The following is a 22,749-nucleotide window of genomic DNA, read 5'->3' on the forward strand; positions in this document are numbered from 1 at the left end:
GATATGGTTTAGCTCTGTGTCCCCACCCAAATTTCATCTCGAATTATAATCCCCACATGTCAAGGGAGGGACCTGGTGAGAGGCAAATGGATCATGGGGTGGTTTCCTCCATGCAGTTCTTGTGATAGTGAGTTCCCATGAGGTCTGATGGTTTAAAAGTGGCAGTTTGCCCTTCGTGTGCTCACTCTCTCTTCTCCTGTTGCCATGGAAGACATGCCTTGTGTCTCCTTCTCCTTCTGCCAAGATTATAAGTTTCCTGAGGCCTCCCCAGCCATGTGGAACTGTGAGTCAGTTAAACCTCTTTTCTTTTATTTATCTGTTTATTTATTTATTTACTTATTTTTATTTTTTGAGACAGAGTCTCTGTCTCCCAGGCTGGAGTACAGTAGCACAATCTCAGCTCACTGCAACTTCCACTTCCTGGGTTCAAGTGATTCTCCTGCCTCAAGCTCCTGCGTAAACTGGGACTACAGGTGTGCACCACCACACCCGGCTTTTGTATTTTTAGTAGAGACAGGGTTTCACCATGTTGGCCAGGCTGGTCTTAGACTCCTGACCTCAAGTGATCTACCTGCCTCAGCCTCCCAGAGTGCTGGGATTACCAGTGTGAGACACTGTGCCTGATGAAACCTCTTTTCTTTATAAATTACCCAGTCTTAGGTATTTCTTTATAGAAGTGTGAAAACTCACTAATATACCATCCATCTCTGGAACTCTTTTCATCTTCCCCTACTGAAATTCGGGCCCCATTAAACAGTAACTCCTCATTCTCCATCGATCTCTGTGGGTTTGACTACTCATGTAAGTGGAATCATCCAATATTTGTCCTTCTGCAACTGGCTTATTTCACTTAGTATAATGTCCTCAGAGTTCATCCATGTAGCATGCATCAGAATTTTCTTCCTTTTTAAGGCTGAATAATATTGCATTGTATGGATATACCATATTTTGTTTGTTTTGTTTTTCCATTCATCCATCCATGGGTTGCTTCTACCTTTTGGTTACTGTGAATAATGCTGCTATAAACGTGAGTGTACAAGTATCTCTTTGAGTCCCTCCTTTAAATTCTTTTGGGTATATACCCAGAAATGGAATTGCTGGATCATATGATAGTTCTATGTTTAATTTTTTGAGGAACCATCATACTGTTTTCCATAGTGGCTGCACCATTTTACATTCCCACCAACAGTGCACAGAGGTTCCAGTTTTTCCATATCCTTATGAGCACTTGGTTTTTCATTTTCTTTATTTATTTGTAGAAATGAGGTCTCGCTATGTTGCCCAGGCTAGAGTGCAGTGGCCATTCATGGTCGTAGCTCACTGCAGCCTCTGAACTCCTGGCCTCAGGCAATCTTCGTGCCTCAGCCTCCTGGAGTAGCTGGGACTCGCTCCTGCTTATTTTTATTTTTGTAACAGCCATCCTAATAGGTGTGCAGTGGTATCTCATAGTGGTTTTGAGTTACATTTCCCTAATGCCAGTGATATTAAATATCTTTTCATGTCTGTTTTAACTATTTGTATGTCTTGCCTGGATAAATTTCTATTCAAGTTCTTTGCACATTCTTTAATTGGGTTTGTTGTTGTTGAGTTGTAGTTATTTATATATCCAGAATAATAGCTCCTTATCAGATAAATGATTTGCGAGTATTTTCCACACGTTGCCTTTTCACTCTGTTGATAGTATCCTTTGTTATACAAAAGTTTTTAATTTTGATGAAGTCTGACTTATCCTGTTTTTTCTTTTATTGCCTCTGCTTTTGGTGTATATCCAAGAAATCATTGCCAAATTTAATGTCATGACATTTTCTCCTCCATTTTCTTCTGAGAGTTTTATAGTTTTAGCTCTCACATTTAGGTCTTTGGGGCTTTTTGTTTTTTATTTTGACACAAGATCTTGCTCTGTTGCCCAGGCTGCAGGGTGGTGGTGTGATCATGGCTCACTGTGGCCTTGGCCTCCTGGGCTCAGGTGATCCTCCCGCCTCAGCCTCCCTGGTAGCTGGGACCACAGGTGTGTGCCACCATGCCCAGCTAATTTTGTTTACTTGTTGTAGAGACAGGGTCTCCCTATGTTGCCCAGGCTGTTCTAGAACTCCTGGGCTCAAGCAGTCCTCCTACCTTGGCCTCCCAAAGTGCTGGGATTATACCATGCCTGGCCCTCTTTGATCTATTTTGAGTGAATTTTTGTATATGGTATAAGGTAAGGATCCAACTCCATTCTTTTGCCTGTGGATATCCAGTTTTCTCAGCACCATTTGTTGAAAAGATTATCCTTTCCCACATTAAATGGTCTTGGCAACCTTGTCAAAAATCATTTAACCATGTATGTCAGGGTTTATTTCTGGACTCTGTATTCCATTCCATTGGTATTTATGGCTGTTTTAATGCCAGTACCATACTGCTTTGATTGCTGTAGCTTTTTTTTTCATTTGAGATGGAGTCTCGCTCTGCCGCCCAGGCTGTAGCACAGAGGCGCGATCTCAGCTCACTGCAACTTCTGCCTCTCGGGTTCAAGTGATTCTCCTGCCTCAGCCTCCTGAGTAGCTGAGGCTACAGGCACCTGCCATGAGGCCTGGCTAATTTTTGTATTTTTAGTAGAGATGGGGTTTTGCCATGTTGGCCAGGCTGGCCTCGAACTCCTGACCTCAGGTGATCCACCTGCCTCGACCTCCCAAAGTGCTGGGATTACAGGCATGAGCCACTGCACCTGGCCAATTGCTGTAGCTTTTTAGTGAGTTTTGGAATCAGGAAGTGTGAGCCCTTCAGTCTTTCAAGACTGTTTTAGCTATATGGTGTCCCCTGATAAGGATTTTTCTATTTCTTCAGAAAATGTCATTGGGATTTTGTTAGGCATTGCATTGAATCTGTAGATCACTCTGGGTAGTACTGACACCTTAACAATATTAAATCTTCTAATCCATGAACATGGAATGTCTTTCCATTTATTGGTGTCATCTTTAATTTCTTTCACTAGTATTTTGTAGTTTTTAGCATACAATATTTAACCTTTGTTTATTCCTCAGTACCTTATTCTTTTTGATGCTATTATAAATGGAATTATTTTCTTAATTTCCTTTTTGGATTGTTTATTGTTAGTTGTAGAAATGTAACCGATTTTTGTGTGTTCATTTTGTATCCTTCAACTTTGCTGAATTTATTAGTTCTAATTGCCCTGCTTTTAAAATCAAATTAATTCCAACATTTAAATCTTAATTAAATTCATATAAAACTCTAGACTTCCTTTTTGTCATAAATATTGGAAGATGTGGCACCTCTGAGCTGACATTCCCACATGGCACCCACCGCTTGAGGTCGAGTGGCAGCTCCTGCCTTTGGTAGAGATGAGCATCCTTTAGCACACTCCAGCCCCACCACCCTTTCTGTCTCTGCTTACCAACCTCATCCACAAGCTCTGCTCTGGCTGGCACCTCATGCATTCAGCATTCTTCCTACATGTACTTACTGAACACCTACTGTGTACCAGACACTGTTTCAGACACTGGGAGTACAGTGCTGAACACAACAGACAAAAATCCCTGCCTTCACAGACCTTTCCTTTGCATATATCACTTCATTTAATCCTCGAGACAGCCTCCATGAGGTAGCCTCATTACACAAATAAGGAAACTAAGAGACATAGAGAACTTAAGAGACTCGTCCAAGGTTACCCAGCGGGTAAGGGAATGTCTAGATTAGAACCTGGGCAGCCTGGCTTAAGAATTCAAATTGTCAGCTGCTATTACTTGCCCATCAGTGGCAGAAGGACCCAGAGGTGAAGACTTGGCAACAGAGGCAGGGTGGCATGAACCGGGGACAGACAGGCTTGGCCAGTGGTCATAGAGCCAGGATCAGGCCTTCTGTGGGCTCCACAGGGTGTGCTGCCAGGGTCACCCGGCTGGCCTCTGGGCTGAGTTTGAGGTTGTCTGGATTCCAGGCCCTCTGGCTTTCCCAGCTCAGCAGCTTCGGCCTGGGAGAGCCCGCTTTTCCTTAGCAGACAGCTGATGATCATTGCTGGGCTTGGTGGGAGGTAAAGAGGTAACCAGCAGGTTTTCTCTCTGTGATAGTAAGAGGCCGCCTTGGAAGCAGACAGCTGAGAAAACACAGACCTGGGCCGGCCCCACCCTCGGTCGAGCAGCTTCTGCCTGTGAAGTGTAAATGCAGGTGGTGTCAAGTTTGCAGACAGGCCCAGCTCCCTCTTCCCCTTGAGCAGGCAGGGCCGAGGCCCCCTGCAGCAGGCCCGTGACTTAGTTGCTCTGGCTGATGAAGAGCTTGGGCCTGGGAGGAGTGTCGCACAGCCCCAGCCTGGTCCGTCCTCAGCCCTGGACTGACATCCATGCTGTCCTGGAACCATCTCAGCGGCCTAGTGGGGAGCCTGCTTTCTCCTCCATCCGGTGTCTTGGGCTCAGGCATGTGCCCACTACCCCTTTGCAGCCACAAGTATGTATCGAGCCCACAGTGGCGCTCGGGACCCTCCCCTGGTGGGCTTAGAGACACGGACGGCCCTTGCTGGCTGGGAGCTGCGGTGAGTGTGTGAAGGGCCCTCAGTCTCCCCTGAGGAAGGCCCTGCCTTCTGGCTTTGCCTGCTCTTGGCTTTCACTGCTCCCAGGCCATCTCCCATCTGCTTTCCCCAGGTGCCTCCACTTCTCTCTGACTTCTTGCCTGTTTTCCCTAATTCTGAGAGATTGCCTGCCTTCAAGTGTGGGAGAAAGCGGACATCTTCCCTACAAGCCCGAGACCTACACCCAGTAGAGCTGGCCAACCACCTGCCACGGAGCAGGTCACTGGTGCCTGGACCAGAGTGCTCGTGGTGCCAGTCTGCTGCGTCTCAGCCACATTTCCCCTGCTCTGCTGCCCGCAACAAGCCAGAGATGACCTAGTGTCTGACATCTCTGAATAAAGGGGCCTTTTACAGCCCCTTCCTCAACTCCCTCACCATCCCCCATGCTCCCCGAGCCTGACCCCCCCACTTTGCAGCCACCTCCTTCTGGGCACCCCTCTGAGATTCCAGACAGAACCCAGGAGCCCCCAGGTTCCCATTGTGATGCAAGGACAGAACAGAACCTTGGGCTGCAGGCAGGTGGCCAGTGGGTATCCCGCCTCCCACCCCCAGCAAACACTGGCAAACCCCACTCTCCTTGCATCGGGGTCTGAGTGCCTGGCAGTGGTGACAGTGGAGACGATCAAGGTCAGCACGCTCAGCCCCATGCTGAGGCAGCAGCCTGTGTGGGGGAGGGAGGTGGGGTGGAAGGAGACTCCAACCTTTTGAAAAGGAAGTCGATTCACTTAGGGTAGGAAGAGTAGGAATACATATTCTTTGAGACTGAAAAATTACTGGGTGGGCACAGTGGCTCACAACAGTAATCCTAGCACTTTGGGAGGCTGAGGCGGGAAGACTGTTTGAGGCTAGGAATTCAAGGCCAGCTTGGGCAAAATGGCAAGACCCTGTCTATATATTTTTAAAAAAAGTTAGCTGGGCGTGGTGGTATGTGCCTGTAGTCCCAGCTGCTCGGGAGGTTGAGGTGGGAGGATGGCTTGAGTCCAGGAGGTCTAGGCTGCAGGGAGCCTAGATCGCGGCACTGCACTCCAGCCTGGGTGACAGAGTGAGACCCTGTCTCAAAAAAAAAAAAAATTACTGAAAAGCATAAAGATTTTGTCAACTATAATTCCACAACCCAGAGACCCCCACTTTTTAGTACTGTATATTCAGATGTTTTTTAGTACTGTATATTCAGTACTAGTTTTTCAGATGTTTCTTGGACTTAATACGTTGATGAGCCTTTCCCCATGATATTTAAAACTCTTGATAAACATGAATGTAATGACAGAATAGTCCATGTAATGTAGATACACATTGTAATTCACCTGCCCACTCCTCTAAGCATGGGTATTCAGGGTATTCTCAATTTTAGGACTAAATTAGCAGAAAGGCTGCCTCATGCAAACTGTCCCCACTCCCACCCGGGGCCAAAGGACTTAAGCCGTCCTCTCTTCGGACACTGAGCGGGCAGAGAAGTGGTGCAAGCTCTGCCTCCCTGCCTGGCTGTGGCCCAGCGTGTTGCTAGGAAGGAATGTGCTTGTCCAGGTGGCAGCAGAGCTGACCTCCTGGGGCCTGGCCCTTGGGTCACCTGCTTGTCCCCCAGGAGGCCTGGCTGGGCCCCCAGCCTTTCACCTGGGTCTTACATCTTAGAATCCCCTGCCCCACTGTGAGTAGGCAAAGCCAGCTCTCTGGCCTTTTCCTCAGAGGTGGGGGTGGATCCCTTGGTCCACCCCTAACCACTCAGAGCTGGCCTAACTGTTGTGAGTCAGCGGCTCTCTCCAGCCCTGGGAGACAGGGACCTCCGAGGCCGAACACTACCTTGTTTGATGACACAGACTAGCTTGATGACATCTCAACCATGTAAAGTAGGGAGATTTTACACACACCTCGCAAAATCCAGATGTCTGGCCTGTCTTAACTATGGCTGATGCATGCTGCTGGCTGTGCTAAGAGGGCAGACTCTAAACCTCTTTTTTTTTTTTTTTGAGACAGCCTCGCTCTGTCACCCTGGGGTGCAGAGGTGCTATCATAGCTTACTGCAGCTTCAGACTCCTGGGCTCAGGTGATCCTAACCCTCTGGATTACAGCTGGGATTATAAGCGTGCACTGGCACACGGCTGAGTTTTGAAACTTTTTGTAGAGATGGGGTCTTGCTATGTTGCTCAGGCTGGCCTAGGCCTTTCTTGAAAGATGAGAATTTTCACGATGCTGAGTGTGCGTTTTCACCTCCCGTGGTCTGAGGGGAGCAAATGGTGGCCGCCGCCTTAGGGGGTTCTTGGGAGTCCAGCCCTGCGCAGCCCCTCACCCGCCTTACCTGGCTTTCCCCTGTAGTCAGTGGACATTGTTGCCTGTCATTTAGTAATGAGAACCCAGCTGGGTAAACCTCCTAAACTACCACATAGGAATCTGGCTCTTAACGTACCTTTCCTGAGGTGAGGGGTGCTCACCACAGGACGTTCAGCAAGAAAAGTCCTAAACATGCCCTGACAGAAGCTGGAGCCAAAGTCTGTGTCTGTGGATTGTTTCCTGAGGAGAGGTTTCTTGGGGTGGGCTGATGTGAGACCAGGGTCTGGGGCCTTGGGAGGGGATGGCTGGCTGGAGGACAGCTCTGGGGAAGGTTTGCTTCCCTGGGATCTGCCCTCATGGGACTGGCACCATGATGGCGTCCCCTCTTCTGGGGTCTGGATAAGCCAGGTAACCATGGCTTCCTCATGGGGTACACACCCTCTTCCCCCTCTAATAGTCTTGGCCGCCACAGCTCTCCTGCAAGGCAGATTGGGAGCAGGGGTGGACACAGGTTCTAAGTGTGCTCTGGCTACTGGAAGACCCATCTCCACAGGCCGACTTGCCAGAGACCACCCCAAGTGGAAAATTCTGGGGGCTAGGCCAGGGTGGATCCAGGGCTCGGAGGACCTGGAGTATGTATAATCTGGGGGCCCCTTTAAAGAGAGAGAACATGACATTACATAGACACAGGCAGGTACAGGGAAGAGAAAGAACATAACATTACATAGACACAGGCAGGGACAGGAAAGAGAGAGAACATGACATTACATAGACACAGGCAGGTAGAGGAGAGAGAGAACATGACATTACATAGACACAGGCAGGTAGAGGAAAGAGAGAGAACATGACATTACATAGACACAGGCAGGGACAGGAAAGAGAGAACATGACATTACATAGACACAGGCAGGTAGAGGAGAGAGAGAACATGACATTACATAGACACAGGCAGGTAGAGGAAAGAGAGAGAACATGACATTACATAGACACAGGCAGGGACAGGGAAGAGAGAACATGACATTACATAGACACAGGCAGGTAGAGGAGAGAGAGAACATGACATTACATAGACACAGGCAGGGACAGGAAAGAGAGAGAACATGACATTACATAGACACAGGCAGGGACAGGAAAGAGAGAGAACATGACATTACATAGACACAGGCAGGGACAGGGCTTCGGGAGGGGCTCGTGGAGTGAGGGGTCCCGAGGGTGGGCTGCTGTTGGGTGGTCCCAGGTGGCATCGGGATGGCTTTGGTTGCACTTGCTCTCTGGGCTTTCCTGAAGAGCTGGGGCTGGCTCTGTACTGTGGAGGGAGAGGGCGCGGGAGGCTGTCAGTACCAGCACACGTTTTGCTCACCTGAAGTCCCAGGTGTGACGGGATGCTTGAACATAGGGGAACCTAAGGCCACAGCCTTAGAAGCAGCCACGGCCACATCAGTCATCCCTGGTGCTGGGCAGGAGGCCTGGGTGTGGGCTGGAGCTGAGGACTGAGTCTCACCTTGCTCCTGACTCTGTGCCCATAGGTGGAACACCTGAAGGAGAAGCTTATTAGCCAGGCCCAGGAAGTGAGCCGACTGCGATCTGAGCTGGTGAGGCCGCAAGGCTGTCCTGGGGCAGCACAGGGGGCTGGCCTGGCCCTGTGTAGATGGGCCCTGCCAGGGGCAGGGGTGCAACCCTCTCTCTCCTGAGCCCACACATCCATCCCACCCTGTCTCAGAAACACACCGAGAGCCTTATCCCCACGTCCTGGCACCCTCAGAGGCCTTGTGGCTCCAAGGGGTGGGAGATTCCTTCCCGGTTGCTGACATTAAACAGGAGTGTGAACCCTGGTATAAGTATGTCTCTCCTTGTGACTTTCACACTCAGAATAGGGGCAGCAGGGAGAGCAGGCCCTGGGTTGCCACTGATCTCGACTCTGCCCTCCACCGTCTTTCTCTTGGTTTCTCTCTTGAGCTCGTTCCCTCCTCTCTTGCCCTTGCCTTTTTCTTTTTCTCTTTCCCTCTGCCTTTCTCCTCACCTCTCCTCTCTCCCCTGCCCTTGTGCCATCTCCGCTGGCCCCTCTTCCTTCCCCTGCCATCTGCCCTCGCCACATGCGCCCCCTCGGCCCTGGCTCTCTGCAGGGGGGCACCGACTTGGAGAAGCACCGGGACCTGCTGATGGTGGAGAATGAGCGACTGAGACAGGAGATGCGGCGCTGCGAGGCCGAGCTGCAAGAGCTACGTGCAAAGCCAGCAGGTCCCTGCCCAGGTTGTGAGCACAGCCAGGTGAGCAGAATGGCCGCAACCCCCATGCTGGTCCTGGAGGGCCACCCCGGCTCCTCAGAGTGAGCCTGTCCCTTGCACTCATCTAGTGCCTCCCACTGGCTGCAGGAGAGTGCCCAGCTCCGTGACAAGCTGTCCCAGCTGCAGCTGGAGATGGCGGAGAGCAAAGGGATGCTGTCAGAGCTGAACCTGGAGGTGCAGCAGAAGACTGACCGGCTGGCTGAGGTGGAGCTGCGGCTCAAGGACTGCCTGGCTGAGAAGGCACAGGAGGAGGAACGACTCAGCCGGCGCCTGCGTGACAGCCATGAGACTATTGCCAGCCTGCGGGCCCAGTCCCCACCTGTCAAGGTGAGCCCTGGCCCACCTGATCTGTGCCTCAGCCCAAGGTCCCTAGTGCCTGGGGCAGGGCCAGCCCATAAGAGGGGCTTGACCTGGTGAATAGGGTAGGTGCATGTGGGTGGAGGAATCATTTCAGTTCTGTGCTTGATCCTGCCCCTTTCCCTTCCTGTATCCAGGGCCAGGCACCGAGTAGGTATCCAACAACTGAGGTGCCAGGCATAGATGCAGCGCAGCCTCTGGATTCTGCCCCCATCTTTGCCTTTCTTGTTTGTACCCAGGATGGGGCCCCAGGCAGGCTCATAGTAGCCTCTTGTTAAGAAGAGAAGGTTCCAGGAGACCCCCCAGCTTTCTGGAAAGCCAGGACCTCAACGCTTCTCTAGTTTTTTCCGGGTTTCTGAGTGGGATGTTCCTGAGAGTTCCTTCCCCTGGCCGGCTGCGTCTCAGGGTCTGGGGTGAGGTCTGGTGCCTGCTGGCTCCACGCGCCATTCCTCCCTCGCCCTGCAGTATGTCATCAAGACAGTGGAGGTGGAGTCACCTAAGACCAAGCAGGCCCTCAGCGAGTCCCAGGCCCGGAACCAGCACCTGCAGGAGCAGGTGGCTATGCAGAGGCAAGTGCTGAAGGAGATGGAACAGCAGCTGCAGAGCTCACACCAGCTGACCGCGCGGCTCCGGGCACAGGTACACAGGCTGTGTGGGGGCACACACCCAGCCAGGAAGCCAGAGGCAGGCCCTTGGGCCAATGCATCAGTTAAGCATTCGGACACCCCACAGACATGGGGTCCAGTCCCTCCTCTCCCCGATGGCCATGGGACCTGGGGCGAGTTTTGTCTGGTGTCCATTTCCTCATCTATTATAACACGATCTGGTCCCAGAACCCACCTCACAGTGGGGACTCAGGAATGTGATCCCAAGAAGCTTCTTGCCCAGGGCCCAGCACACAGGCTTGCTCAGTAAGCTCTACAGTGGCATTGGTCACTGTCATCACAGAGGCCCTCTCCTACCTTCCTGAGGGCACATGACTTGGGCACCTGATGTGTGCTCAGTACTGGGTTGGTGTTGGGGCCAATGCACAGAGCTCACAGCCCTTTATGGGGAGAGAGACAAGGCCATTCTACCCCTCCGTGTGTGCACACGTGTGTGTGCATGTGTGTTCATGTGCATGGGAGGTGACCAGTGGGGCTTCTTTCTCGGTATGGCACCTGCCCCTCTCCCTCCCACATCTCGAGGTACTGAGCCTTTTCCTGGTCTGGCTGCCAGATTGCCATGTACGAGTCAGAGCTGGAGCGGGCCCATGGGCAGATGCTGGAGGAGATGCAGTCCCTGGAAGAGGACAAGAACCGGGCCATTGAGGAGGCCTTTGCCAGAGCCCAGGTGGAGATGAAGGCTGTGCATGAGAATCTAGCAGGTGAGCTGACCGGGGCCCTGTCTGCCCCACACCGCGGCCCCTCATCCCCTCCCGCCTCACAGCCCGAGTGTCCCCATAGGCGTCCGGACCAACCTGCTGACCCTGCAGCCAGCACTGCGGACCCTCACCAACGACTACAATGGGCTCAAGCGGCAGGTGCGCGGCTTCCCGCTGCTGCTGCAGGAGGCCCTCAGGAGTGTCAAGGCCGAGGTGAGCGAGGGCAGTGGGTGGGAGGGTCCAGGCTGAAGGAGTGCACTGGGAGAGGCACGACATCCACCCAGGGCTTCCCTACAAAGCTCAGACAAAGCCCCTCAGACAGCAGCCCCTGCCCCACCCACCATGACACTTACTGCTGCCCTTATAGGCCCTGTTTGAAACTAGACTGCTCAGGGCAAGCATTCGGCTATTTGTCTTACTATGATTCTTTAAACCAAACGTGTTACAGATAACTTCATATTTCAAACATGCAGGCCAGGTGCGTTGGCTCACACCTGTAATTCCAACACTTTGGGAGGACAAGGCGGGCGGATCACAAGGTCAGGAGTTTGAGACCAGTCTGGCCAACATGGTGAAACTCCATCTCTACTAAAATTACAAAAATTAGCTGGGCATGGTGGCAGGTGCCTGTTAATTCCAGTTACTCAGGAGGCTGAGGCAGGAGAATCACTTGAACCCGGGAGGTGGAGGTTGCAGTGAACCAAGATTGTGCCACTGCACTCCAGCCTGGGTGACAGCGAGACTCTATCTCAAAAACAAAAAACATGCTACATACGTATTTTTTAAAAAATTATTTATTAGAGACAGGGTTCATTATGTTGCCCAGGCTGGTCTTGAACTCCTAGCTTCAAGCAGTCCTCCTGCGTTGGCCTCCCACAGTGCTGAGATTATTGGTGTGAGCCACCATGACTGGCCGATACAGTTTTATCTCTGTTAGGTTTAACTTAATTCTTTCAAGCTGTACTTGTACATATGAGAATAGCCAGCGCCTCTTAAGTGCCTCCTACATGTCGAGCTGTTTATAGCCGTTAGCTCCTTGAATTTGTATGATAGCTTTGCAGAGACTAATATATTTTGGGAACAGAATATAGTTCTTCTTTAAAAGAGTAGGTCAGTAATACGTGGACATGGTGCAAAGTCAAACTCCATAGCGGGGCATCAGGTGAATAGGAAAGGCCTCTCTGCCACCTACCCAGCTCCCCCAGTGTGGCCTCTCAGCTCTTCCCCCTGACCATTCTGAGCATGCTTAAGCCAATTGATATGTGTGTGTGTGAATATATGGCAGGCCCTTCCCCCACCCACAGGTTCTGCACTCCCAGATTCAAACAACCACAGATCAAAAATATTTGAAAAAAATTAAAAATAACAGTACAACATTTAAAAATAATAGAAATAAAAATAACATATAACAACTATTTACACAGCATTTTTTTTTTTTTTTTTGAAACAGTGTTTCACTCTTGTTGCCCAGGCTGGAGTGCAATGACGGGATCTCAGCTTACTACAACCTCCACCTCCCGGGTTCAAGTGACTCTCCTGCCTCAGCCTCCTCAGTAGCTGGGATTACAGTCGCCCGCCACCATGCCCGGCTAGTTTTTTTTGTTGTTGTTGATTTGTATTTTTAATAGAGGCAGAACTTCACCATGTTGGCCAGGCTGGTTTTGAACTCCTGACCTCAGGTGATCTGCTCACCTTGACCTCCCAAAGTGCTGGGAGTACAAGCATGAGCCACCACGCCCAGCCCCTACCTGGCATTTTCATTGTATTAGGTATTGTAAGTAACCTGGATATTATTTAAAGTACATGGGCGGGGCTGGGCACAGTGGCTCACACCTGTAATCATAACACTTCGGGAGGCTGAGGCAGGAGGAGCACTTGAGCCCAGGAGTTCAAGACAAGTCTGGGCAACATAGTGGGACCTCATCTCTACAAAAATAAAAAAACTAGCTGAGTGCAGTGTCCTGCACCTGTAGTCCCAGCTACTCGGGAGGCTGAGGTGGGAGGATTGCTTGGGCCTGGGAGGTCGAGGCTGCAGTGAGCCAAGATAACACCATTCATGATGAGTTTCCACCACGTCCACAGAGCTGTGATTGCACTCCAGCCTGGGCAACAGAGCAAGACCCTGTCTCAAAAAAGTAAAGTATATGGGAGGATGTGTGTAGGTTACAGGCAAACACTATATCATTTTATATCTGGGGCTTGAGCATCTGTGGAGTTTTATATCCCCCATGGAGTTTTATATCCTCCATAGTTACCAAGGGACGACTGTGTACACTGTATACACTTTCCTTCTACCTCAGAAAGGGGACGTGTGATTCTGTATTCAGCGGGATACTGTTTGTGTGATTTTGCATCTTCTTTCCCCCTGTGATATGTAACTGGGAGATCTTTATAGATTCATGAGTTAGATGGTATTATCCGTTTTCCAGATGAGAAAATTGAGGCTTAAAGACATTGAGCCAGCAGTCTCAGGTCCCCAGCTACTCAGGGACAGAGCTGGAATTTGAGTCTGGTTGAATCACATAGTCAAGCACTAGTGCTATGGTGTGGAGGCCGAGTCCTGGCTCTATGCTTATTAGCAGAACAGCCTCGAGCTGTCAGCTTAGCGTCTCTGGGGCTCAGTTTCATCATCTATAAAATGGGGATGGCAGCAGTACCTACCCAGAGGGGTGATTGGGATAGTCTGACATGTGATAGTGTGTGTCAGGTACTCAGCCAGGGGCAGGAGGCAGTGAGCACCCCTCAGGGGTGGGCAGTTGGGCCAGCAAGGCTGATGGAGCTGACCCCCTGACAGTGGTGTGCACCCCCCACCAGATAGGCCAGGCCATCGAGGAGGTCAACAGCAACAACCAGGAGCTGCTGCGCAAGTACCGCCGTGAGCTGCAGCTGCGCAAGAAGTGCCACAACGAGCTCGTGCGGCTGAAAGGTGACTGCAGGAGGGCTGGGGGTGGACACCAGCCTCGGGGTCCTCGACCTGGCTTGGCAGTCATGCTTGGAGCTCACCCCACCATTGAGGTGCTATTCTAATCCTATCTCTGTAGATAAGGAAACAGAGGCACAGAGAAGGCAGGGAACTTGCTCAAAGCCACATGGATATTAAATGATCCGCCTTGAATTTGAACTTGAGTCTGTCCAGCTCAGGTGACTGCCCAGGCCCTGGATGGCCGAGGGGTGTGGTACTGCAGCACTGGGTTGTTGGCAGCTGGAAAGCTACTTGTTGTGACCTGGGGCCTGGTCAAGCTTGAGACTCCACCATGCACTGCATGGAGCTCTGGAGTGCCTGCTCTGTGCCAGGTGCCGTTCCAGCCCGAGGCTATGGTCATGGCCCCACAGACTGCCTCCCGGTGCTCACTTTAGTATGAGAATGGACAATGATGATTGTCAGGGAACCCCAACCCTGCCGCCTTCCAGGGCTGAGACAGGCTCTCCTGGGTATGGGACAGGCAAATGTGTTGAGGGGCTTCCCAGAGAAGGCAAAGTTAGAGCTGAGACCTGGATGGTGAACTGGAACAGATGGGTGAAAAGGGAGGGCAGGTGGGCCATGCTGGAAGTGGGGGATGTTTCCTCTTCATTACAAGAGCACAGGGATCCCAACGAAGGCTGGAAGTAGATGGTGGCATGACCAGCTCATGCTGCCAGATACCCCTGTGGCTGCCCCACTATCTGGGCCCTCAGATACACCATCAGTCATCACCTGCTGCCGGGCCTATATGCCCATCTGATTCCTAAGCCCTGTCCTGGCATTCAGGACAAGGCTCTTTGCTCACTGGGACCCAAGCCCCTCATTGTCTAGATGAAGAAACTGAAGTCCAGGGAGGAAAAGAGAGTATCTGTTCTGGCCTCTCATCCTGACTGGGTGCAGTGCCTGAGCCCCACAACTGACCTTTCCTCCCCATCCCCAAGGCAGAGCTCCACCCCAGTCAGCTGGTCTGTTCAAGAAGAAATGTACTCTAAGTGGATTCATACTATAGTGTGAATGATGGATAACAACTTTGTGGGCCCCCTTCCCCAGGGGGCTGTGCTTAAAAGTCAGGGGACTCCTAGGCCACCTGGTCTGCCTGGGACACCAGTGGACCAGAGTGGAGACTGGTCTTGACATGGCCTGGGCCCATTTCTCCATCCCCAACCAACCCAGGGAACATCCGAGTGATTGCTCGTGTCCGGCCAGTCACCAAAGAGGATGGGGAAGGACCTGAGGCCACCAATGCTGTGACTTTCGATGCCGACGACGACTCCATCATCCACCTGCTGCACAAGGGAAAGCCTGTGTCCTTCGAGCTGGACAAGGTGTTCTCCCCACAGGCCTCGCAGCAGGACGTGAGTGTGGCCCCATGCGGGAAAGGGAAAGCAATGGAGAGAGGGAAAGACGGACTCACAGGGAGGGAGAGGGGCTGGGCAGGAAGAAGCATAAGAGTGGGGGGTACAGGAATCAGAAGTGGGGAGCCAGGGTCCTGCGCCTTCCTCTGGAGGACAGAAGAGGGTGGGGAGTTAAGACTGAAGGCCTTGGAAGCCTCCTTCGGAAGGAGAGATCCAGAAACAGCCCATCCCTCCCATGGCTGTGGTTCCTCCCATCCCCAAGGCCTCGTCTACTGTGTGGCCCCGCCCACCCTTAAGGCCCTTCCCACTATCATAACCCATTCTATTCTGTCAGCTGTGGCTCCTCCCACCATGTGGCCCCTCCTATATCCAGTCCCTTCCACCACATGGCCCCACCCACAGCCCCTCCCACCACCATGGCTTTGGTTCCTCCCATCCACGTGGCTCCTTCTACTGCCTGGCCCTGCCCACTCTCAAGGCCCCTCCTTCCATCACAGCCCATCCCACCCTCATGCTGTGGCTCCTCCCATCTGCATGGCCCCACCCACCCTCAGGCCCCTCCCACCCTCCCACCATGTGGCCTCACCCACCTTCAGGCCCCTCCCACTATCATAGCCCCTCCAACCCTCATGGCTGTGACTGCCCACCCACATGGCCCCATCCATCTTCATGACCCTGCCCATCTTCTCCATCTGGGAGTACCCTCCTGTATCAGTCCCCTGGGCCTTCCTAGGAATCCCCCGACCCCCTGAGGCTATATGAGAACCATGTGTTCTCAGTGTCCACTCTTCCCTTATCTCTGCACAGACCAACCTGCCAGCCTTACCAAGGCCTGTGCCCTCCTGTTCTCATGTCTGGTTCTGTCTTTGCCCCCATCCGCTGACGGCTGGCAGGCAGGCCCAGGCCAGAGAGGCCACAGGCATGTGCTGACCTCTGCCTTCCTTGTGCTGAGCGCTCTTTGAGAAAGAGCAGGAGGAGCTGGGGGAAGGGCAGCAGGCATCGGCCTGTCTTCCCTGCAGTCTTTGGATGGCCCAGTTGCCCACTGATGTCTAATGTATGACTCACGAATCACGAACCATTGTGAGCTGAGTGACTGCAGTAACACATGCTGTGGTGTTGCTGAAGGACAGCATGGTTGGGGAGGTGGCTGGACTTGTAGCTGGTGGTCCCAGTGGCCCTGGAAGCCCCCCACCAGCCTCCCTCCCACCACCTTCCCAGGTGTTCCAGGAGGTGCAGGCCCTGATCACCTCTTGCATCGATGGCTTCAATGTCTGCATCTTTGCGTACGGCCAGACGGGTGCTGGCAAGACGTACACGATGGAGGTGGGTGCTGCCCCACGGGGTGGGGGTTCACAGTGAAGTATGAAGGGGATGCGGGCTCCTTCATTGGTCTTGGGGTTTTGTGCAGTGTGTGTTTTGCCTCATTTGGTCCTTACAACCCAGGAGCAGAGGCTTTAGTTATCTGTGTTAGCCCCAAGGCACCAGGCCTTAAGAGGGGGCCCCCTTGCCCAACGGTACCCACAATGGGCCCAGCAGGACTGGGGAAGAGGCAAGGGGTGTCTGTCATCACAGGGATCTTGGCCTGGGGACAGAGTCCAGGGCAGGCCACCCACCTCTCTCAGGACCAGGGCTGCATTTCACCTTGAGTATGCACTGCACACTCCTGCTTTACGGCTGCCTCAGGCGGGCCTGGGGGATCTGGGATGAGTGGTGGGTCTCAGTCCTCAAGGAGATCCCAGGGCAAGACTGGCATGCGAAGGCTGTGGTGGAGAGCCCAGCTCTTGCTGGTGGCCCCTGGGGCCAGGCCAAGGCTTCCTCTCCCTGCTCGTCACTGGCGCCCTCCCAGGTGTGGTGGAGCAGGTGGCTGGCCAGGGAGGGGGGCGTTGAGATGAGGAAGGATCTTGACTCTGGGCAGAGGGCAGTGGAAAGCTAGCCCTCTTCAGGGGTGCTGTGGGATTCCCCAGGTCAGAAGGAGGCCAGGTGGTACGGCATCTGGGCAGGGAAAAGGGCTGGCCAGGCCTGCTGGGCAGAGAGCCTGTCATGGCGGCCCTCTATTTCCCATCTGGACTCTGCTGTTCCCTCAATTCTGGAACTAGTGAGACTAGTTAGTGGGGGCAGGCCAGACCAGGTGGGAGGAGGAAGGGGGTGTGTGCAGCATCCCCTGGGCTCCCCGCTCTGCTTTGGGATTGCTTAGAGTTGAGTTGACCACCAGAAACATCAGCGTTTGTCCTTAAGCGTATCTGCTGATGCCTGAGGCATATCGGGCATTGTGCCAGGTACGGCTTTGACCCAAACAGTCCCTGCCTCCACCAGGGCCCTCCCAATGGGGCCAACCTGGCTGTGGGGAGACAACACGGTCCACATAAATCAGCAAGTGTCCTGTCAGGCCAAGGAGAAAAATAAAGCTAGGGATGTGGAACTGACTAGGGGGAGGGACAGGGCGTTTGGGGGTGCTGGGTGAAGGAGCAGCCTCCCTGAGGGAGATGACAGAGCCGACCAAGGGGAGGTCAGAGGAGCACCCGGGGCAGAGGGAGCTGCAGGGCCAAGGCCAAGAGGCCAGAGCATGCCAGGGGCACCTGAGGCCCGGCCAGGAGGCCCCTGCGGCAGGAATAGAGAGAGGGTGAGAGATACTGTCAGAAGAGGGGCGAGGGCCAGGCTCCCAGGGCCTCGAGGGCCCAGGTAGGGACTCCAGGTTTCCTTCTAGAAAGGCCGGCCCAACTCTCCTGCCCCAGGACACTGGTCCACTCCTCCCTGTGCCTCCTCTCCACCACCCGCAGAGCCCAGGCCTCAGCCTCCCTGAAATTGAGCCCCTTTCTGGGCAGTGGTGGGGTCATTCATTTCCAGTGCCCCTCCCAGGTGGCCCCGCAGGGCCAGGCATGCATCTGGCCGTCAGCTGGCCTATGTGGGGTCTGGGCCGGGCCCCTCACCCCAGTGATGGACAATAAGTGTCAGGGTAGTCCTGGCAGGGCGATACCATTTTAATGGTGGGGAAATAGAGGTGTAGTTGCCTGCAGCTGGTGGAGGGCATTTTGCGGGGACAGTGGCAGGTAGGTAGGAGGTTTGGGCAAGGAGGCTTGCCTGGGAGGAGTAGCCAAGGGGCTTGGGGGACAGACGCCACACGAGCATCTTTGGGGACAGGCCTGGCTCACTGGGGCCTTTCCTTCTGCCCCCAGGGGACCCCCGAGAACCCAGGTATCAACCAGCGGGCCCTGCAGCTGCTCTTCTCTGAGGTGCAGGAGAAGGCGTCTGACTGGGAGTACACCATCACCGTCAGCGCCGCGGAAATCTACAACGAGGTCCTCAGGTGGGAGCCCCAGGGTGTGCGGAGCAGGCCTCAGGGGCAGCTTTGGGGTCCTCCAGGGTGGTGCTGGAATGAGCTCCTCAGGTGGGAGCCCCAGCATGTGGGAGCAGGCCTCGGGCAGTTTTGGGGTCCTCTGGGGTGGTGCTGGAGCAATGGGGGATAGGAAGTGGGGTCTTCCTGAAGGGATTGCAGGGAACAGATGAGGCCATCAAGGGACCTGGCTGCAAGTCCTGACTCAGCCCATCGGTTTGGGTGGTCCTGGGGGGAGGAGGGGCTCTCTCTCAGCCTGCCCCAGCCCAGACCTAGGCAATCCTTGCCCCTAGTTGTGGGCTGCACCAGGTGGCCATGGGTGAGAGTGGGCAGCTGGGGGCCCTGCCCACAGGGCTCATTGCATTGTGGAGTGAGATCTCTGCGTCAGCTGAATGCGGTGGAGGAGCTGGAGGAGGAGAGATGCGCTCAGCTGATGGCTGAAGAAGGCTTCCTGGGTTGGGGGAACATTCCTGGCTGGGGGGCTGGGTGCCGTGCAAACAGCAGCCAGAAATGGGAGGAGGGAGTGACTGTCTCACCTACCCCTCCAGGGACCTGCTAGGGAAAGAGCCTCAGGAAAAACTGGAGATCCGGCTATGCCCAGATGGCAGTGGGCAGCTGTATGTACCAGGGCTGACTGAGTTCCAGGTGCAGAGCGTGGACGACATCAACAAGGTGTGGAGGAGGGAGCCCCTCACCACAGCCACGCTGCTCTAGAGGACAGAACTGGGTTTGAATGTAGGCTCTGGTGTGTCCTAAGCACGCACCCTTGGGCAAGTCCCTACGCCTCTCTGAGCCTCTTCCCTCATTTAAACTGCAGAGGGTGGTGCCACTCCTCACGGGTGCTTGGGGCCAGGTGACTCTGAGGACCCCATTCTCAACACTGTGCCTCTGCCCTCCCGCTCCCAATCCCCCAGGTGTTTGAGTTTGGCCACACCAATCGCACGACGGAGTTCACCAACCTCAACGAGCACAGCTCCCGCTCGCATGCGCTGCTCATCGTGACGGTGCGAGGCATGGACTGCAGCACGGGCCTCCGCACCACGGGTGAGAGTGGCGGGCAGCCTGGCCTGAGGATCCCCACAACCACAAGGGGCATGGCAGGCCTGATCTGCTGGGTGCCCTCCCTGCAGGGAAGCTGAACCTGGTGGACTTGGCTGGCTCCGAGCGCGTGGGCAAGTCGGGGGCTGAGGGCAGCCGCCTGCGGGAGGCACAGCACATCAACAAGTCGCTGTCAGCTCTGGGGGACGTCATTGCTGCCCTGCGCTCCCGCCAGGGCCACGTGCCCTTCCGCAACTCCAAGCTCACCTACCTGCTGCAGGATTCACTTAGTGGTGACAGCAAGACCCTCATGGTGGTACAGGTGAGTGCCCTGGATTAGGGCGGGCCAGTCCCTAGAGTGTACGGGCTGCGCTAGCAGCGAGACCCAGTGACCCCAGGCTGTGCAAAGGGACCCTTGTCTCAGCAGCTCCATAGTCAGCAACAGCCCCCAGCCCCAGACCTGTCCACACACACCCTGCGTAACTCCCAGTCCCTCCTCTCCACCTTTGACCACGCTACCTCTGCCACCTTGCCTGCCCTCCGACCCCATCTCAGTCCTCTCCAGGAAGCCTTCTGACATCCCCAGTTGTGAGCTCCCTCTGGTGACCCTGCTGTCCCTCCAGCTGGCCTGGTTGGGCAGTGAGCTCTTGTGTCCCCTAGGTGTCCCCTGTGGAGAAGAACACTAGCGAGACGCTGTATTCCCTCAAGTTTGCTGAGCGGGTGCGCTCTGTGGAGCTGGGGCCTGGGCTACGCAGGGCAGAGCTTGGGTCCTGGTCGAGCCAGGAGCATCTAGAGGTACGGGGACTGTCACAGGCCTGGCTCAGGTGGCCCTGGGTCAGAGACTTTGGGTCATGGCAGGAGCGGGAACTGGGTGGGGACGTCCCGAAGCACAGGGGGCGGGGAAGCTGCCGGAGGTGGGTGGAGCTACAGCTGGAACCCACAGCCAGGAGCCTCTTCAGTACAGGTAATTCTTCTTGGCCTCAGAGGTTCCTGTGGGGTGACCAGCTGGCCGTGGGGGTGGCACACAGTAGGTACTAGTTGTACCTAGCACACAGTGGTAACTAGTTGACTTCTTTACATGTATTATCTCGTTTAATTCTTGCCATAACTGTGAGGCTGGGGCACGAGCATCATGCCCGTTTTGCAGATGAGGGAACTGGGTTGTTAGGAGGTTAGGAGGCAGGGCAGGGGAATAGAGAAAAGCACAGCAGGGTGGGGGGCCAGGGCAGCCGTGGCCCACGCCCACCCGCCCTTTCCTGCTGACAGTGGGAGCCGGCTTGTCAGACGCCACAGCCCTCAGCACGGGCCCACTCAGCCCCCAGCTCTGGGACCAGTAGCCGCCCTGGATCCATCCGGAGGAAGCTGCAGCCCTCGGGTGAGCCTGGAGTGAAAGTGTGGGTGGGGGAGTCTCCCCAGGATAATAGTCACCAGGCTGCCCTTACCTGGATTGGCTTTCTATTTTCTTTCCTTTTTAAAAAGTTCTTACAACTTCTCCAGAACCTGTTTTACAACCTCCCCTGCCCCCAGGCAGTCGTCAGGGCAGACAGTGCTGTGTTCAGTCTGCAGGTGGGAAATGGAAGGTCTGTGGGGAGGGGGCAGTGTAAGGAGACCCCAGCCTCCCAGCTTGGGGTGCTGACTCTACCCTGGGACCCTGCTCTCTGAGGGTGGGCTGGCTGGGCCTGTGCAGTAAGCCCCCTCCAGAGCAGTCCCTGCATCCCCCTCCCTGCGCCTCAGCTGCCCTGGGAATAGAAAGGGCAGGGCTTGCCTACGTCCTAGGTGAGGAGTGAACCCCACCACAGGACCGGGACCCAGGACTCCAGCCCCTGTTTAGCCCAGATCATGGGAAGGCCTGGCCTGTCCTTGAGTCTAAAGGGGTAGCAGCAGCAGGGTCCTGTGGGGTACTGGCCTGAGGCAGGCCCACCAGTGAGACTCCTGTCACTTTGATTTCAGCCTGACGGCTGGGGCTGCAGCCTCTAGGTGAGTGTGGGGCCAGTGGCCCATGGCTACCCACCTGCCTGCCCCCGTGGGTTGCAGGGCTGCGCTGGGACGTTCTGCTGCTCAGGGCTGGGTCTAGCCTCCGCTGGTGCTTGTCTGTGTGCTTCTGCTGGGTTCCCTCCTGCTCTTGGTGGCACCTGTTGTGGGCTGCCGGTGGGCGAGTGGACAAGAGGCTGATGATCCTGGTGCCCTTGCAGGGAAGTCGCGGCCACTGCCTGTGTGACGGATGTGACCCTGCTGGGCCTGGAGCTGGGCCCCGAGGCCTCACTGGCCTGTTCCTGCTGCAGCGCCAGGACCCCCGGAGGTGGAGGCAAGAGTGAAGGCTCCTCTTCTGCCCCGTCTCCCCTCAGAGATGAGAAACATGTTCAGAAGGAAGCGGTGTCTCTCGGTTGTGGCTCTGGGTGCAAATTGCATGGGCGGAAAAGCGGGCGTGGCTGCTCTTCCTGGCGGGCCTGGGCTGTCAGTAAGCTGGGCCCCGTGAGGAGGGCAGGAGTGTGGAGGAGGGCGGGCCTCTCACCCAGGCTGCCCCAGCTCTCCTCAGCTTGCAGGACTGGCCAGCCCCCTCCTTAGTGGGTGGGCAAGGAGCCTCCTGGCAGGCCCAAGAACCATGCGGACTAGGGTGGGTTGGTGGCACCAAGGGCAGCCCTCCCCACCCCTCCTTCAAGGAGGGTTCCCACAGCTGGGGTGTGTACAGAGGCGCACGGCCTCCTGCCATGGGGCTGTGCTGTATTTATGGCTGACAGAGGCAGCCAGTGGGTGGGGGATTCTGCTGCTCCCTCACCTGCCTGGCTCACTGGTCTCTTGAATTTTCTTCCCTCTGAAATCCTATTTAAGAACTTTTGGAAGCTTAGCCATTTTTACTTATTAAAATAAAAGCCTTTTTACAAAGTATGATCTGAAAAAGTTGGTCTGTGAGCCCCTCTTGGTCTGCTAAGGGGGATGGGGCACTGGCAGGTCCTGTGGACTCCTGTGCTGGCTGGTCACCCCACAGCCCTTCAGGATCTGTCCTCTAGGTCAATTAGGGACACGCGTCCTTAACAACTGGGGGGAGCCCGTGCTGTCCCACCCTGGGTCACTTTCTCTGTTGTTCGTGGTCACAGTCACCTCCTGCAGTGCCTACCGTGTGCCCACAATAACTGACCGACCTCCCAACAGGGGCATCCCTCCATGTTACTGATGGGAAGGAAACTAAGGCTGGAGAGAGCTTCAAAGGCTCATTAAAGCCTTGCCCGAACCATGCTGG

At 54.6% G+C, this 22,749-nt stretch overlaps 1 protein-coding gene across 10 annotated transcripts in view; it reads left to right on the top strand.

The window, feature by feature from the left end:
* Positions 1-22,392, top strand: part of KIFC3 (kinesin family member C3) — a 44,777-nt gene extending 22,385 nt beyond the window's left edge. For 6 of the 10 annotated variants that reach the window (XM_030924745.1, XM_030924746.1, XM_030924749.1 and 3 more), the window contains 16 exons: positions 8,347-8,412; positions 8,944-9,087; positions 9,193-9,432; positions 9,928-10,101; positions 10,681-10,828; positions 10,908-11,038; positions 13,640-13,751; positions 14,961-15,142; positions 16,361-16,465; positions 18,316-18,446; positions 19,022-19,145; positions 19,388-19,517; positions 19,604-19,833; positions 20,172-20,306; positions 20,778-20,886; positions 21,704-22,392. In XM_030924745.1, the coding sequence (XP_030780605.1) occupies positions 8,347-8,412; positions 8,944-9,087; positions 9,193-9,432; positions 9,928-10,101; positions 10,681-10,828; positions 10,908-11,038; positions 13,640-13,751; positions 14,961-15,142; positions 16,361-16,465; positions 18,316-18,446; positions 19,022-19,145; positions 19,388-19,517; positions 19,604-19,833; positions 20,172-20,306; positions 20,778-20,886; positions 21,704-21,729 (2,187 nt within the window). In that variant the 3' untranslated portion in view covers positions 21,730-22,392. Of the gene's footprint in view, positions 1-8,346; positions 8,413-8,943; positions 9,088-9,192; positions 9,433-9,927; positions 10,102-10,680; positions 10,829-10,907; positions 11,039-13,639; positions 13,752-14,960; positions 15,143-16,360; positions 16,466-18,315; positions 18,447-19,021; positions 19,146-19,387; positions 19,518-19,603; positions 19,834-20,171; positions 20,307-20,777; positions 20,887-21,461; positions 21,489-21,703 lie in introns of all 10 variants that reach the window. The other 4 variants (XM_010365501.2, XM_010365502.2, XM_010365504.2 and 1 more) reach the window with 1 other exon arrangement.
* The last annotated feature ends 357 nt before the right edge of the window (positions 22,393-22,749 follow it).

The sequence above is a fragment of the Rhinopithecus roxellana genome, chromosome 20 (genome assembly GCF_007565055.1).
Source record: "Rhinopithecus roxellana isolate Shanxi Qingling chromosome 20, ASM756505v1, whole genome shotgun sequence".
NCBI classification, from domain to species: domain Eukaryota; kingdom Metazoa; phylum Chordata; class Mammalia; order Primates; family Cercopithecidae; genus Rhinopithecus; species Rhinopithecus roxellana.